The 18756-nt window shown below is 34.8% G+C and overlaps 1 protein-coding gene across 2 annotated transcripts in view; it reads left to right on the top strand.

Moving 5' to 3' along the window:
- The window catches only part of LOC111154476 (NADPH oxidase 4), a 160617-nt gene extending 148638 nt beyond the window's left edge, over positions 1-11979 (top strand). For both annotated transcript variants that reach the window (XM_022514087.1, XM_022514088.1), the window contains 2 exons: positions 891-991; positions 11859-11979. In XM_022514087.1, the coding sequence (XP_022369795.1) occupies positions 891-991; positions 11859-11979 (222 nt within the window). The remainder of the gene's footprint in view (positions 1-890; positions 992-11858) is intronic.
- The last annotated feature ends 6777 nt before the right edge of the window (positions 11980-18756 follow it).

Below are 18756 nucleotides of genomic sequence, written 5' to 3' on the forward strand. Positions count from 1 at the left end.
CAGATGACAGTGAAGGGTTACATAGGGGTGTCAGTCTGGGCATGGATGCTTTCACAAGTTATATTTTAGTATTTTCCATTATACATTTTCTAGAATACTTTGGATACAAAGTACGAATGCTTGTCAGTTACTTCAAAACTAATCTAACCCTGTTTTTTCTAGTCAGATTTCTACTCCACTTGGTATGTTAAAAAAAAAAAAAGATTCACTTTTACTATTCTCATGAAACAAGTCAGTATCATTCTTCCTAATGCTATGGCTGTAATGAAGGTTCGGAGGGTACGTTGCATTGGTTCTCAGTTTGTCTGCCTGCCATCACTTTTCCCTCTCTTCTCGCTTCCCTTTGACCCTTTATTGCCAATCCAGATCTAATCTCCTGTTTACTGCAAACACCAGCCCTTTAGAAGTTATTTGTTGATAGACCCAAGATTTGGAGCCCTTTTGTCTTAGGCTGTCTTGCCTAGGATCATTTCCCCAAATTTATGAGGACAGTTTGTAGTATTTTACTCAAATAATGAGCCAAATATGATGACTGATTCGCAGTGCAAAAACACTTCAATAACGTTTATGTGCAGCACCCGTTTTGAGAGTAGGCAATTAAAATGCATTCTTCAACACTGTGGTTGTTAAAAATGAAGCAACAAACTAAAGTCTAGGAAAATCAGCCATTTGTAATAATGGCACTCAAGAAGTTAATGGATTTTAAAGGAAAAGAGGAAGGAGATGATGCTTCGAAATGACTGTACTTAATAGCTTGCCATTTTATACTTATATTCTTGATATCACAGCAATTTGTTAGGAAGCCACAGTACCAGTAGAAATGATGTTAGAGAAGTCAGTTATTCGTCCAACTCTGTGTCATATAAAATATAGTGCTTTCTTTTTGGCAGAAAATAATTGGAGAAAAATATCAAGCACTGAATTCAAGACTTTTTATTGGACGTCCTCGATGGAAACTTCTGTTTGATGAAATAGCAAAATGTAACAGAGGGTAAGTACTGTTGCTCAGGAAATGTGCCATGTGGCTAATGATCAAATTAAAATATTCTCAAGTCATTACATGTAGTTTTTAAAGATGAATTGGGTAACGGGTTTACAAATTACAAAGTCGCTTAAACACTCAATTATCACTAGCAAAGGAGGAGGCAAGGGAGGGACCACCTCACATATCTGGAACACCAAATCATTAGAATTTGGCTTTGAAATAGTCTATTAAAGTATTTATGAATGAAACTCTCCTACGGACTTTCAAATTTTTGTAGACCCATGTTAAAATGGGTATTCATTCCAACATCCTGTATCAGGTGATCACTGGAAAGCCTTTTCAAAATCACACTGACAAATAAAGGAGTTCTACCAGCAGTTCCAACAATGAATGCACTTAAAAATCAGATTTTTGAACTTTTCTATGAGAATGAATAAATTTTTAAAAAACCCTTAGTTGTACTATGCAGTCTCTAAATCAGGAGTATTTCCAAACATAATTATTTTTTTCTTGGAAGCTATAATCCTCTGAAGAATCTTTTTTTTTTTTTTTAAAGATTTTATTTATTTGACAGAGAGAGGGAGCTCACAAGTAGGCAGAGAGGCAGGCAGAGAAGAGAGGGGGAAGCAGGCTCCCCGATGAGCAGAGAGCCCGATGCGGGGCTCGATCCCTGGACCGTGAGATCATGACCTGAGCCGTAGGCAGAGGCTTAACCCACTGAGCCACCCAGGCGCCCCTCCTCTGAAGAATCTTAACATTATGGAATATGTATCCGTGATCTGAAGAGATGACTGTGGAAGGAGAGCGTTCACTTGAGGGCACATACTAGCCAACACCTTTGTCTTCTGTAAACTTGTAGTTCAGGGCAGTGGTCTGTAAGAATTCTAAAAGCAATTTGAAAACCATATACCCACTCAGACATTTTAAATTTGGCATTGAAGTAGTTTCATCAAAAGTTTAAATAGTCACAGAACTCTAATTTCTAAAACATTGCACGTGTTGACATTTTGAAATTAGTGTAACTCTTTAAACATGCCTACTGGAATTATCAATTTTTTTGATACCAACCTCCTATATTGCAAAGATATACAAACAAGCGTTCATTAGCATTTGGAAATTTTACATTATTTTTTTTTCTACTTGAACTTGTATTTCTGTCCTTTCAACCTGTAGAATTTATCAAAATTCAGTGTGTTTTTACATTTGAACTAATCATATTTTTGTTGCTTAGGTAACCATACTTCTCCAGTAAGAATGTAGATAAATTGAAGACTTAATATTTAAAAATTCCCTTAGACCCTATGGCTCTTCTAGGTTGATTTATCATGATAACTCGTAGTATATAGTTGGTCAACTCATAATTTAAAAACTACATTTTTATAAATATAAAAAGGATATCTGTAAATGAATGAAATATCTTACTGGATGAAGAGTTTTAAAAATGCTTCAACTCATGAGTTCTTGGATGACTATGATTTATTGAAAGAATCACTGATCATCATCGTCCTTTGACTCTATCTTCAGAGGTTTTTGTTTTAGGAATTATAGTGTGGAGCCCCAGGAGCAAATTTTAAAAAGTAATATAGCTACCCATGAAAGTCAGGTTGTAGTTATATTTGAAACTATTTCTGTATTTCCCTTCTCTTGAGGAAGTAGTTTTGGGTTGAAGAGAGAAGCATTACTTTGGAAACAGACGTCCTTTGTAGTAACTAAGGCCCTAGTTAAAGGTGAACTATAGACTTAAAAAAAATGTCACACTAGTTTTGGTTATTCTTCTCCCATCTTTCTCCAGTATCTTCCATCTAAGACATGATAATTTTGTCATACTCACCTGGATCTTGCAATGTACCATAGACTCCTTTCTCTTTAAAGATATTCAGCTGACTTCTGACAAGCATTCTTGTATTAATTTTTATAGTGTGCTGATGAAAACTTGGGCATTTTGTTGTTGTTGCTATTGTCTTTGCTCAATTCTAAAACCAAACTCTAAAACAGGAGAGGATTACTTATAAGAAATTAGATTGGGATTATTGATATCTTCGGTTACGCCTTAAGAATTCTAATTTGTTAAACTGTTCATGACTTAGATTTTGTATGTTTATTTGGTTGGTGGTTTATTTTCTTCAAACAGCAAAGCTGCTTTAAGAAGAACAAGTGTGCACCATCTACTGTTGACATTTTGTACAACACTTTCACTTTGTGTTTTTGCTCTGGACAGGCACCTAAAATGCATTATTTTTAAAAAAATGTTTACATGGCATATTTAGGAAAAGAACAGATCAACATCTTAAGGGTTCACTAACTTGAAAAAAGATGCTATTTAAACAGAACTTCTTATTTTAGATGTAAAATTTTGGTTACCCTTGAGTACATAAATTACTGAAAGAATTTGTAGAGACACACATACATACTTATAAAAGTCTATATTCATATATATATGTGTATGTATATGCATATACATATTTAAAATCTGTACACTGAAATTATGAACCTTCATTTTTAAACAAAAATTGAAAAAAAATGAAGAAAAATAAAAAGTTGCATGAATCTATAATACAGAATTCTTCAGTGTAGTCTTTTTCAGGTACACTCATATATTGTTCATGGATAATTTCCATGTGATTCTACCCCAAAGTATTCTAGAATATGGATAACATGATCCATACCCTACTTAGGGATATTTAGGTTACCTCCAGTCCTTTACTGTTACAAATAGTGCTATGATAATTCTCTTTACACACACTTTCTCATGCTCTTGTGGGAATATTGCAGTAAGTTAGGATCCTTGAAATGAAATTGCTGGCTCAAAGAGTAATTGATTTAGATAGTAATTGATTTAGATACTGTCCTATCAAAACTAAAATGCTGAATCAATTTATATTCAATTTACTTTACACATGTGTATGAGGTGGTTCCTTCCACATGTGCCTTTTTTAAATTCAGAAAATGAATTATGTAATGGTATGATCCAGGAAGGTGAAGGAACTTTTGAAGTCACCTGCTTTCATCATTATTTTATAAGTGAAGAAGATAGGACCCCCCCAAAAAAGACGATTTCTCTCAAGCTGTGTTTAATGAGTCAGAATTCAGAAATGAATCCTGGCTGTAAAGTTCAATGGCCTTCATTTACAGCAGAGCATGGTTACAAGTAGAAAGAGTCGCAGTTTTACGTTACCATGCCCCTCTTGGGGACAGTGAGATGTTGAAAGAAACCATCATGTTCACTATATATATTACAACAGAATGTTAACTGTAATATACTAAAAGTGTTAACAACTAATTTTTCAAAAACATAAAAGATATTCTAAATATTACTTTATAAGATATTTAGTATTTGATAAGATGACAGGAAATTCTTTTATTACCTAAACCAAAGTCCATTTTCCTATTATTTGTAATAAAAATATATCATATCATATATATTAGTCGAATTTATACATTATTCAAAAGAGAAATAAAGGATTAACTTTGTGTGGCCTTTGGAGTAGAAAACTATTACTCTGGGATTGGGTGAAATGCCTGAGACCATGTCTACATTCTCCTGCCTCATGGTGTTTCAAAAGCAATAGAGATTAAGAATATGTAGGTTTGCTGTCCAACATTTGATCTGTGTCCCTGGGTCAAGTCACTCAAACCTTCTGGGCTTGTATTCCAAGGAGTTAATAAGCTGTCATTATTATAAGATCCCACACTTACAAATCTCCATGGAAAAACAAAGATTGGTATAATAGGAAAATATGCACAAGTATATTGAACACTTACGGAACTAGGTCCTAACATCTGACTCCAAACAGCGTTCTTTGCTTTAGCGTGTATCTCTACCCAGAGCAGCAAAGCAAAGTTTTTGTAGATAAATCTCTGGATGATTGTTGGACCTAATGCAAATTTAGTGCAAATGGATTGCAGAAATTAAGTATAGATCTTGAAAAAGTTACAGGATCTCATTGTTAGTGAGAGTGACATTGGGGAACTCCTCAAATTACACAGAATTTACTAGAGTGTAAAGTAAATGTAAAAAAATTTATATATATGATATATATACGTGTATATATATATATATACCCATATTATATATGGGTGCTTTAAAATGATAAAGTGTAAAAATATATATATATATATATACTGTAAAATGTAAAATGTAAAAATATATATATGATATATGGGTTCTTTAAAAATAATAATTTTGTTGTGGAATATTTAAGAGGAGCCTTCAAGAAGTCTGTAAAAATTGAAAATTGAACTTTATAATTGCCCTATGAAGAAAGTAATGGTATCTTATTGTAATGCAGTGTTGATGGAGAATGTATACAGACAAAATGACTCTGTGCTTTCTCATTTTCATGGAAACCACATTATGTTTTTTGTTTGTCTTTGTTTTTTGGTGGTATAAACTGAATGGTTCAATTTTATTCAATTTAAGTAACCTAGCATGTCTAGATCTGGTTTTAATATTAATCTAAATTTTATTAAGTTTAATTTATTTTCACACTTCTGTTTTATTTTCTTCTTTATTACGTTGGGATTAATAAGATTTTCTTTTGCTCGTCTCTTTGGGTAGAACCTTCTATCATTGATCTCAAACCCTTGTTCTTTTCTAATAAAAGTGTTCAATACTATAAATTCCCCTCTCAACATTTTAGCTACATCACACAAATGTTCGTATATTTTTATTTTTATGCACTTCAAAATATCTTTAAATTCTCCACGTGATTTCTTCTCTGACCCATTAGTTATTTTAAAAGTATTTTGTTTAATCTCCAAACATGTGATTCTGCATATATCTTTTTGGCTTTGATTTCTAGTTCACTTGGGTTCTGTTGAGAAAATATACTCTTTGTGATTTCAGTCCTTTAAAATTTATTTGAGATTGTTTTACTATCCAGAATGTGGTCTGTCTTGATGAATGTTTCACACACACTTGAAAAGAATTTGTATTCCATTGTTTGGGCATAGAGTACACTATAAATATCAATTTGTTCCAATTGCTTGATACTGGTATTCTGGTCTTCAGTACGCTTACTGATTTTCTACTTGTTCTGTCAATTACAGAGAGAAGAGTTTTGAAACCATTGGCTATAATTATAGATTTATATATCTTTATAGTCCTATTGGTTTTTGTTTCATGTATATTGGAGTTTTTAATTTTTTTTATTTTTTTAAAGATTTTATTTATTTGACAGAGAGAGATCACAAGTAGATGGAGAGGCAGGCAGAGAGAGAGAGAGAGAGGGAAGCAGGCTCCCTGCTGAGCAGAGAGCCCGATGTGGGACTCGATCCCAGGACCCTGAGATCATGACCTGAGCCGAAGGCAGCGGCTTAACCCACTGAGCCACCCAGGCGCCCCATTGGAGTGTTTTAGTTGGAGGATTTAGTTGTAGTGTTTGAACTATTCCATTATATATTATTATTATTATTGCATTTTATTATATTTATTCATTACAAAATACATTACATTTTATTATTTCATGGAGTAAAAATAGTTTTGGACTTTTCCAGCTTTATTGAGATATAATTACCACATAATTTTGTGTAAATTTAATATGTACAATGTAATGATTTAATATATGTATATATATTGCAAAATGACTACCACAAGAAGTTAATCAACACAGCTATCACCTCACATGATTACAATTTGTGTGTGTGTGTGTGTGTGTGTGTGTGTGTGAAGAAAACTTTTAAGATCTACCTTCTTAGCACCTTTCAGATATACAACACAGTATTGTTAACTATAGTTACCACACTGTATGTTACATTCCCAGAACTTATTCTTCTTATGACTAGAAGTCTATAATTCTTTGTCAACCTTCACCCATTCCCTACCTCTCCCACCTGGTCCTGGTAACCACCAGTTGGCTCTCTATTTCAATGAGTTTGGGGTTTTTTTGGGGGGGTATTTATTATTATTTTTTTTATTCCACATATAGCTGAGCTCATACAGTATTTGTCTTTCTTTGTCTGATTTGTATCAGCACAGTGCCTTCAAGTTCCAATCATGTTGTTTTAAATGACAGGAGTTCCTTCTTTTTTATGGCTGAATAATACTGCTCTGTTTGTGTGTGATATATATGTGTATCACATCATGATTTCTTTATCCATTTAGTCATTGATGGACACTGAGGTTGTTTCTGTGTCTTGGCTACTATAAATAAAGCTGCAATTAACATGGAGGTACAGATATATTTTGAGATAATGATTTCATTTCCTTTGGATGTAAACCTACAAGAGGGACTGCTGGATAATATGGTACTTCTATTTATAATTTTTTGAGAAATCTCCTTACCGTTATCCACAGTGGCTGCACCAATTTACATTCCCACAGTAGTGCACAAGGTTTCTCCTTCCTCCACATTCTTGGCAACAGTTGCCTCTTTATCTTTTGGATAATAGCCTTTCTAACAGGTGTGAGATGTTACCCCATTGTAGTTTTCATTTACATTTCCCTGAAGATTAGTGATACTGAACATCTTGGCAGGTGCCTTTTGGCTATTTTGAATAGCCTGAACTTCTATTCAGGATTTGCCCATTTTTTAATTCAATTACTATTATTTTATTATTTTTCTTCTTTTTTCTTGTCTTTTTTTGCTATTTTGTTGTATTATTTCCTATATATTTTGGATATTAGCCTCTTATCAGATGTGTAGACTGCAGATATTTTTTCCCATTCCAAAGGCTGTCTTTTCATTTTCTTGATCATTTCTTGCACTGTACAGAAGGTTTTTAATTTGATACAGTCCCACATATTTATTTCTGCTTTATTGCTTGTACTTCTGGTATCATATTCATGAAATTAATGCCAAGAGTAATGTCGAGGAGTTTTTCCCTGTGTTTTCTTCTAGAAGTTTGATAGTTTCAGATCTTATATTTAAGTCTTAAATTCTTTTCAAGTAAATTTTTGTGAGTAGTATAAAATAAGGGTCCAGTTTCATTCTTATGCATGTAAATACCCAGTTTTTACAGCACCATTTATTGAAGGGATTGTTTTTTTTCCTCATTGAGTATTCTTGGCTCCCTTTGATTAAGTTTAAATCCAGCAGTTTACTATTGCTTTCTATTTATCTCATTTGTTCTTTTTCTTTGTTTCTTTCTTCATCTACCTTCTTTTGGATTGAGTACATTTATGACCCCATTTTTTTTTTTCTCCTATATTGACCTGTTAGCCATACTTCTCTGTTTGTCTGTTTGCTTTTAGTGATTTCTTTAAGGCATTACCTCCCAAATTTCATTCCTTGGACCAGCGTCACCTGGAACTTGTTAGAAAAGCGAATTCTTGAGCACTATCCAAGATCTCCAGTGTCAGAAGCTCTAGGGATGGTCTGTGGACCAGCTTGTCTATGGTCTGTGAAGTCCCTCAAATAATTCTGATGAAGCTAAAATCAGAGGAACATTGTTCTAGATTTAGAGTGTACATCATTGGCTTATCACAGTGAACTCCAAATAATAATATACCACTGTCTGTACTTCCATTCCCTCTGCATATCTTTGGCTGTTGTTCTTATCCATCGTTCTTTTCCATATACTCTAAACTCCATGATGCATTGTTAGTACATTTCTTTCAGGCATCAATTATATTTCCAAGAGATTAAAAATTAGACAAAATGCACATTATATTTATTCACACATTTACCATTTTTGTGCTCTTCATTCCTCTGGGTAGATTCAAATTTTCATCTCATTTCATTGTCCTTCCTGAAGAATTTTCTTTAATATACTTGATAGTGCTGGTTTGCTGGTGATGAATTCTCTCCCTTTTTGTTCGAAAACCTTGTATTCCATCCTTGGTTTTGAAAGTTATTTGTGTTTAGTGTAGAATTTGCTTGGTATGGAATAGATGGATTTTCTCTTGTCTTTCAGCACTTTGAAGATGTTGCTTTATTGCCTCCTGACATGCATGGTTGTTGTTTTTTTAATTTTTTTTCAGTGTACCAGAATTCATTGTTTATGCTCCACACCCAGTGCTCCATGCTATATGTGCCCTCCATAATAACCACCACCAGGCTCGCCCAACTTCCCACCCCCCTGCATGCATAGTTTTTCACAAGAGCTCCGTCTTTCATCTTGTGTTTATTTATTTGTAGTGTGTCTTTTTGCCTCCTCTGGCTATTTTTATATTTTTCTCTTTGTCACTGGTTTTCAGTTTTATTTATTTTATTTATTTTTAAAAAATTTTTAAATTATGTTATGTTAGTCACCATACAGTACATCATTAGTTTTCGATGTAGTATTCCATGATTCATTTTATTATATTGACTTGCATGTTTTGTGTGTGTGTGTGTGTATTCTCCTTGGGGTTCATTAGATCCTTGATCTATGTATTTGTTTTCATCAAATTTGGGGGAAAATTGGCAACTATTTTTTAAGTGTTTTTTTTTTTTTTTTCTCTTTCCCTTTGTCTTCTCTCATGTTGGGACTACAATTACATCTATGTTAGAATAGTTGATATTGTGCCACAGGTCACTGAGCCTCTGTTCATCTTTTCCCTAATTTTTGTTCTCTGTGTGGTCTTTTTGGATAGATTGTAGCACCAGGCCTCTAAGTTTACTTTCTCCAGTGCCTATTTGTCTGTTAACCCATCAGAATATTTATGATCTTAAATATTCCATTAATCACTAGAATTTCCACTTAGGCCTTTTAAAAATCTTCTTTTCCTCTTCTCATCATGGTGATGCTTTCCTTTGAATATAATGAAACATGTTTCTCATCACTATTTCAATGAAATGTTTGATAAGTCCATCATTTTTGTCATTCTGGGCCTGTTTCTATTGACTGATCTTTCTTCTTTCTGTATTAGTTGGCTAGGACTTGCTTCCATACCAAAATCCCACAGACTGAGTAGATTAAACAACAGAAATTTATTTTCTCAAAGCCCTACAGGCTGGAAGACTAATATCAAGATGCCAGCAGGGTTGATTTCCTCTGAAACCTCCCTCCTTGCCTTGCAGATGACGACCTTCTTGCTGCCTCTTCATATGATATTTTTTTTTGTGCATTTGCGTTCTCTCATGTCTCTGTATCCAATTTTCTCTTATAAAGACATTAGTCAGATTGGAATAGGATCTACTCTAAAACCTTATTTTAACTTAATCACATCTTTAAAACTTTCATCTCCAAATACAGCTATATTCTGAAGTACTGGCGGTTTGATTTTTCAACATAATGAATTTTGAGGGGACATAATTCAGCCCATAACACTCCCAATTTTGGTTTATAAAATTCTTGGTGATTTCTCGTGGAGTACTGTACATTGTGGAGTTTAGATGTTCAATGCCAAATTCCGATCTCTTCAATACTGTTGGACTTGTTTCTGGCATGAAGTTTTGTGACTTGGGTTCAGTTTGATCTTTCTGGGTATAGATCCAGAGCACCTTCAGTCTAAGGCTAATTTTACCAACATCCATCCTGCCTCTTGCAAGTAAGGTGATAACTTTCTAGAACACTACCCATTGCCCACATATGATAAGGAGATCTTTCCGTTCTGGCTTGTGGGAATATGAATTATTCACAACCTTGTGTCAACTCGGAATTGTTTGCCTTACTTCTCCCTGCTAATTCTTTATCCAGATTCACGTAGTTGCCTCTCACACAGAAGCACATCAGTGCTCAGCCAAAGACTTGAGGATAGAGCTTCCTTCCTTGGATTTCTCTTCCCTTCCACAAATTCCAGCCACTTTGTTGTCCATGAATTCCATTCTTTTGTCTCTTCAGCTCAATGGGAATCCCAGCCTTGGCTTGAGTTTCTCTGTGCTGCAGGCTGTAGATTGCCTCCAGGCCATAAGCAAAGACAGTTGCTGGCAACTGGTTTTCTCACCTTGGTTTTTTCTCTTTGTCTTAGGAATCACTGTTCTGTTCTACCTACTGTCTAGTAATCTGAAAATACTTATTCCATATATTGGGTTTTTTGCCCTAGTTTTTCAATGCATGAGGGTAAGTCTAGTCCCTGCTACTCCATAGCCACAAGTGAAAGTTCTATTTTTGTAGTTCTTTGTTTCATTCTTCAAGGTAGAAAGTTACAGTAAAACCATTTTTTAAATATTTATTATAAAATCTTGGTACCCATTTAAATGGATTTACTGTTTTTTTTTTCAGCACCACTTATTCTCAGATAAGATAATGAGGACATACTATATTTATCCAAGATAGGATATGAATTGTTAATCATTTTGGTATCTTAGGAAGAATTCAGCGCAAATAACGAACTTCGGGGGAAGATTGATGTGACATACCAGTCATTTCCTGGGATTTATTTAGTCGATTTGTTAGGGATATGTATAATTTTATCTACTAAAATTTTATGTTAGCAACAATAAACCTGCTTGGCATTTGGTGTAGTTATTACAGTGCATAAATAAACAAGAAAATGTATACAGATTAATATGCTTTTGTTTCAACATGGATATAAATTAGTTACTTAGAATTATCCTTTCAAACTGGTAGTAGTTTTCTTTCTTTTACTCATCACTGCCCATGACAATTCATGGGATCTTTAGAAAAATGCATATAAGACATCCAGTAAGAGAAGACTGACATGATCCAGTGTGGATGGACATCAATCCGCTGCTGCTCTTGATTTGGTTCCTGCATCTAATGGAAAGGCTGAGAGCAGACTGCTCACTTTCTGTCTGATTATAAGCAAATCTGTGCTCAGAATTAGATTCTTTGAATTATCCTGAATTCTAGCAGGGAAGCATGAAGTACATAAAATATCTTCATGGTGATTATTTACATTTGGAAATAATTGGGAAGTTAATTCCATATGCAAAGCAGCAAGAAATGAACTTCGTTAATACCTTCAACATGCTCCTGACCCATACTTTGTGTTATGTTCTGCCTAATTTTCCACCTGATTTTCCCTTTTTTCCCTCTCTCTCACCAGGAAAACGGTTGGTGTTTTCTGCTGTGGACCCAATTCAATTTCTAAGACTCTTCATAAACTGAGTAACCAAAACAACCCATATGGGACAAGATTTGAATACAATAAAGAATCTTTCAGCTGAAAGCCTTTGAGAGGAGCTGGGACTCTGAACAAGGAATGAGTGCAATTTCTAAGACTTTGAAGCTCAGCTGAATCAAGTAGCTGTACCATGCCAAAGAGTAGCAAGGTTTTCTTATTTATAATTATTTAAAATGGAAAAGCAGAGGATGTGGCAAGATGACAGGTCACATTACATGTTTAATCGGGAAACCAAAGAGGCCCTGAAGAATAGTTGCTCTGATGATTCACTTTCCAGTGCTCAAATGAAAAGAAAACTATTAGATGCACACTGTTGATTTTTATGGCAGATTCAAGAACTCCCTAGGGAGGCACCGCACTTGCTCACTGTGAGGCTGATAGCCTTGGTCCTCTTTAAATTGTTTTTGGTTGAAAACATGCAAGATTGAATGAAATTAAAAATGCATTGAAACTCAGATTACATTTTCTACGTGAGTATAAACAGAGTAGCTTTGATTGAGGAAAGCTCCAGGCAAATATAGTAGATGTTTGAAGATACAGCACAGGACTCTGTATTAATACGGGTAGTTTGTGTCTCCTCTTCCTCACTACTGATGCTAATACCTCTATTTGATGTCTGTGGCCTTAATGCCGAATGAACTTTGGTAGATGTTGCTAGAGTATCTATTTTTATATTTTTCTTTCTTCTTTTTTCCTTTGTCTACGGAAATCTGCCCTCCTTTGCATACATTAGACACAATGATTTAATAGGTCTTTTTCATCTGCAATTTGCTAAATCTATTACTGTTGCATAGTAATGAGGAAAATATCACTACTGTAAATCATAATGGAATATATAGACTAATAACTTTTTCCCTTGTTCAGCATTTTGGCCTCTGTTATTCTTATTTACTTTCTTCCCCAACGTAGATTGTCTTATTTTTCACCTCTGAAGGTACTTTGTTTAATTTGCACTTTGAGACTGAAGAGCACTGTGTCTCTCAGTGGTCACTGAGATATACAATATCTCTCTTTTGCCACACGTTGGTTTATACTGGAGACATGGAAAGTGCAGTGACGTTCCTGAACACCAACAACCAAACCCTGTACTTTACTTTCTACACAAGAGGAAATACTTCATTAAGTATTTGAATTTAAGTTCAGAATCAGGAATATTATTTGTTGCACTGTCTGGTATTCAGGGTCTTGAAGGGGAAATTATCGAGTTTAAAGTCACTGTTGGGACAATACTGCATGATCCTATCACTTTATGCTCACTGGCCATTATATTCTTGGCTCAGAGGAAAACATTACCCTACATTAAGAATTTAGTCATTTTTGCAGGTTAGTGATTTTGTTTTGTAGACATCTATCAATCGATATCAAGTAGAGCACATTGCTGAAATAAGTAAAATGACTTATCTTGCCTTTGTTAAAATTGTGCATGGTTTCACAGAACATGACAGATGTTATCATCATATTTTTGCTCAGATTCACCAATAGCAATCAAGCATGGTAAACCACCTAGCATTGAATGCCCCTGAACATATTACTTATAGATATTTCTTCTTTTCCTTGGAATTCTTTCTTCTTCCTTCTGCGGAGGGAAGACAAGTCAAAAAAAAATATGGGAAATGTGCAATGTTCCTACAGATTTAGCTCTGAAGGCATATTTGATAACCAGTACATCTTGGCAACACTTTCTAAATCAAAAAGAATTTTCATAAAAACACAGAAAGAACAAGTAAAAAGGAATTTGAATTAGTAGAGGCTTGATGTGCAATACTGACTCTTTGCTGATCATAGTTTATTGATGTGATTATATTAATATGCCTGATTTCAGTAAAAGAAGATTTTTTTCAGAAAAGGAGACCTTTTTCCAGGTAGGTCTGCTATTCTGGATGAACAGCTTTGTCTCTTTGAAATTCTAGTTGATGTTCAAACATGGAGTGTTAAATACAAGTCATCTCTGCTTCTGTAGGTAATAATAAATTAGATTTTCATCGTGCGTGTAGAAGAGAGAGAGTTTTGTTTTGTTTTGAGGGATTTTTTTGTACCCCCTCTGGGCCTATGTCTTGTCCGACAAGTCTTAAAACAGTCATGTTGGTGGCAGTAAATGTTAAAATTAAAATGGTATCATGGGAACTCTATAAAGTACATTTACTTTTGCAACAAATAAAGCAGGCAGTGTTTTTTTCACAAGAGGATGCAAGTTGAAGAAAAAAATCTATTTGCATCTGGACTAGCATCAGAGCCTTAAGAGTTTGGTTCTGCAGCTGTAGATGTCACTGGTCTGTGGTGTAACTGGCAAGTTGCTCCCACTCTGGGATTAAGATTTCTCATTTGGACTAGATTAGTAGTTATTAATCTTTTCTGGGTAATGTATCTTTTTGAGAACCTGATTAAAAGTGAATATAATGACATTAATACAAAATATTACATACAATTTTGGGGAGCCCACAGTCTTCCAAACCAAGGACTCCAATTTAAGAAACTCTGAACAGAATAATCCATCACTATAGCTCTTTCTACTTATACATTTTTTGTGATTTTTTTTCATTGCAAGAAACTATCCATTTTTATAAGATTTTTAGTAGGAAATTAACTCTGTGGACAAAGGAAAGGAAATTCTCTTTATATGCACTCAAACAGAGAATCCAACAGAACGTCCCCCCAGTTTTTAATTTTAGATCTCCTGCTTTATGCAAAGGAAGGGTGTGATTTTTACATACCCATAATAATAAAAGACAGATTCATATACATACATACATACATACTACACGTGTATTCATGGCTTACTTTTTTTTTTCTTTTTCTTTTTTTAAGTCAGGTTAAAAATGAAATAATAGGGTTTTTTTTTTCATGTAGCAACTTAAAATGCCAGCTGGGTGATTGTGATAACAGAAGCACTTACATTAAAAAATAAAAGCAATATAGACAAAGGATAGGCTGAATTGATTTAATCTCCATATCCAAGTTACTTACTACTCCCCAAATCACTGTTTCCTTGGAGCATTCGAGCAGGGAATAGACTGAAATTGTAAGGTATTTCTAAAGAGGCTGGTCAGAGGCAAATGGGCCGTTGTCATCAACAGATAATGCTTGTGCCTAAGAATATTTATGATAGTAGAGAGAGAAAAAAAAAAAAACCTAAGAAAATTTTTTTTCCTTAAGGTTAACCCAGCTTGAACAGTGATGTTGTTTTTAAATAAACTGGTAAGATACATTTTTAAGTGCTACTTATGATAAACATTTCCTTTTCATGTGCAGTCCAGGATATTTTCATATCCAATAATGTTATAGAAACATAAAAGGCTGAAGTTAGGAGTGCTCTTATTTTGTGGTCAAGAACACCAAGGCATAAAGGGAAATGGTAGTTTGCTTCGTCATCCACTGGGTGAGATGTACAGCACAGGGGATACCTAGTCATATCACAACCTTATGGTGGTAGGGGAAAAAAGTCAACCATTGAGTTTGTCACAAAGCTGAAACTGGAGTTCATCCTTCCTCTTCTATGCTACTGAAGGGCTCTGTCCCCCTCCCTATCACATACACATTTAATAAGATGCATCTGGTCCCATGAGTTTGCTGTAAACTCTTTAGTGCGAGGTGGAAAGTAATGTACCATGGGTTAATTCCAGATTCAGGTGCAGAAAATCACACTCTTGTTCCCTATGTATCTTCTGATTCTAAATATGTTAGTCTTTTATGTTTTGCCAGTTAGAACCAATTTCCAGAAATCCATTTTAAAATACGGCGATTATGCTGAAGGGGTTATGTTCTCCAGAACTTTGAAGAAATATGGAATAGTATGGTTTCTAGGAAAAACTAATATTTAATTTTAAATTTAGATTCGTAAACAGGAGTCATAACTTCCCAGCTTTCTAAACGTCCATGGAAATGTTGATATTAACACAGATGATTGTTGTTCTCTTCTCACAAGAGCATCATGTTCAGGAGAAAAGAAGCAGTTTTTTGTTAACAAGTGAGACAGGAAATAAATGAAATCAAGCATAAAGAGCATTTACTTCAACCAGCACAGAACAATGAGAACTCTATGTTTCCTTCTGTCTAAATCTCCACTCCATTACCCCAGCTTCTTTATCCCATACTGTGATATTCTCAAAGGACAAAGTTGCAAAAGCTAGCTAGATGAAGTTTTCCAAAAGAAAGAAGCAGAAGACCTTCAATACTTAGCCAAGAAGAGAAAAATGGCCATGCCAGCCACTTAAAATTAGCAGAGTTAAGCAATGTTGCCTTAGAACAGAGACCAGAAATTTTCTTTGAAGTGAATACACAGAATGTTTAGTTTCTCCTATACAAAATTGTTATGTTCCTGTTGATAAAATCTAAAAGTGGATTTCTTATTTTAAGCATTGTGGCAAAATTACCAGTAATCTTCCTGCAGTGTTAGGCTACAATTTAAGTATTGGTGAGGGCAAGAAATGCCTCAGAAGAGCAAAACTAGGAAGACAAAAAAAGGAGTCAAAGAAAGAGAAATTACTGAACACATCAGGATGTGATTATGCGTTTCTTATCACAACTCAATAGATATTCAAGTGTTTGGCAAAACTGGCTGTTACTGTGGTTTGGGAAAATGTAAGAGAATGTAATGTTTGGTTTGTTTCTAGGGGTCCTTTCACATTTTCTTTGCGACTAGAATTGTAGCAAAAGCTTTACGTTTGATCAGAATTGCATCTGGCTTCTAGGAGAATTAGAGCTTTCATGAGCTGCTGGTTGACCTGGACACAACCCCACCATTTAGACAAGAACTAGCACTATGTAAATGCTCTAATATATGTAGCAATAAAGAAGGGGAGTCTGCCAGGCCTTTGTTCAGCTAAATACACTGCACATTAAAATTCTCTCACTGCAAGGTCATATTTCTCAGCTCTCATCCTTCCACCCAGAGAATGAAACCTTCTTCACAAGTGCAGACACTGAGAAACAGAAGTTCTCTCTTGTATGTTAACAGTGTATCTGTTCACCTATATCTGCACATTCATTTGAAACTGGTTCTCAATTAGGATGTCTATATAATTAATTGTAGTGATGAGAGATCTCCATAGTGGACAAAATGGGAGCCTTGTTTGTCTGCTAAAAATATATATGGCAGCCAATCCATTGGCCAGGGAGAAAGCAGTTACATATTCCAGGTGTTCCTTTCCAAGTGAGTCTTAAAAGAATGTAAACTACCTTACCACGCATATGTTGGAATGTGACCTGAGTTGTACTCCATGTTCTGGGATTCGATATATTTCACAATATATTCTTGATTCCCAGGGACTGTCCAGGAACATTATAGCTCTTCAGTCAGCTTAACATCTTTAACCACCTATGTAGGCATCCACCAGGGGCAATTATATCCTTGTTTTAAAGATGACCACTATTTTCTGACCAAGTGGCATTGACAGGGAACTCTTCTTCTTTTTTTTCTCTCCTCATTAAAATTTGATTCAGATTCAGAGTGGGGAAAAGTAGAAACTGCTTTCAAAATTAGGAATAATTGACTGCAATTCTCTTTCCGCTGAGAGGGCCAGAGTCATCATCTTATCCAGCCACCTCCACTGTGTAGGGTAAACAGACCCTAGGTTAGAAATCTGAAAACTCACAGGCTTTATCCCTGAAGAGTATTAGACTCTGTACATAAAAATGCATGTAATTTCTACCTCCTCCTACATCGTTTTTATTGGGATGTGGTAGAGCAAGCATGTGGAGAAGAAGAGGGAAAAAATGCTAAGTTAAGAGGAATTTCCTGGGTAAATCGTCCTTAGTAAGTTTTTTGCTAACATACTAAAAACAGTGCTCTGAGAAAGTAAAAACGCAGGCTTTTAGGAGTCACTGTCCATCGCAACTGAAAGGCTCAGTATTTAATTACGTTTTCTGGGCAAGTAAAGAAATACCCTCAAGCAAATAAACACCACTATCTATCTTTGTTTTTCTGAGATTCCCGTAAACAAAGTTGCCTGTTATATCCACTATAGCTGTCTTCTGGATTCCTCGTAAGAAATTTTGATCAGGCCCAATGTGGCTAGAGAGAGCTGTATTGATCTATGACAGGCTAGGAGTTGCTGGAGGGTGATGGAAGTTATTCTACTTAAGGTTTCATGGAGGAGAAAGCAAGTATGAGACATTCCACTGAATTAAAACTAAGGCCTATATCTTAGAACTAGAAATTCTGTAGAAGGAAAAAAAAGCACTTCACTGCAGTTATTTTTTTCCTGGATGAAATAAAATTTATCTTTTTTTAACTTTTACCAAAGATACTTCATGCTATGTTTCTTCATCAAAGCTTGGGTTATTTTCTAGATATCTGTATTTAAATGTGTGTGTGTGTGTGTGTGTGTGTGTGTTAGAGAGAGAGAGAGAGAGAGAAAGTAAATTGCCTGAATGAAAATGACATTCTGTAATACTGTGTATTGATGCTTTCCAGCTTTCATAATAAGCATTCAGTGGTGGCAGGTTTGCAACTGGAGGAAGCATAGTTCTATCAAAATATGAGAGGCTCGGCAATCCAAGTATGGCATTTGATACTTGTCTGGCTAAAATGAGGTGTGAGTTTATACCTTGCTAGAGAGGAAGCAGTAACCCAGAGTCAATACTTGCAAAGATTTGGAAAAAAGAATATATATATAGTTATTTTTAATGTAATTTTATTATTGTAAAGACACGGTATGTTTGTAGAAAACCTTTATTGTTTTAGAACATGGCATAGTGTTTAAAAGCTAGACAAATAAAGGTTGAACAAATGTGCTTAAAATCCCTCTCATTATAGACTAATTGTGCACCTTTGGCAATAATAATCACGAATTGTCTCCAGGACTTTTAGAACACGTTCGTG

Source organism: Enhydra lutris, unplaced genomic scaffold (genome assembly GCF_002288905.1).
Source record: "Enhydra lutris kenyoni isolate GAN:26980312 unplaced genomic scaffold, ASM228890v2 scaffoldscaffold37, whole genome shotgun sequence".
In the NCBI taxonomy this organism is placed as follows: domain Eukaryota; kingdom Metazoa; phylum Chordata; class Mammalia; order Carnivora; family Mustelidae; genus Enhydra; species Enhydra lutris.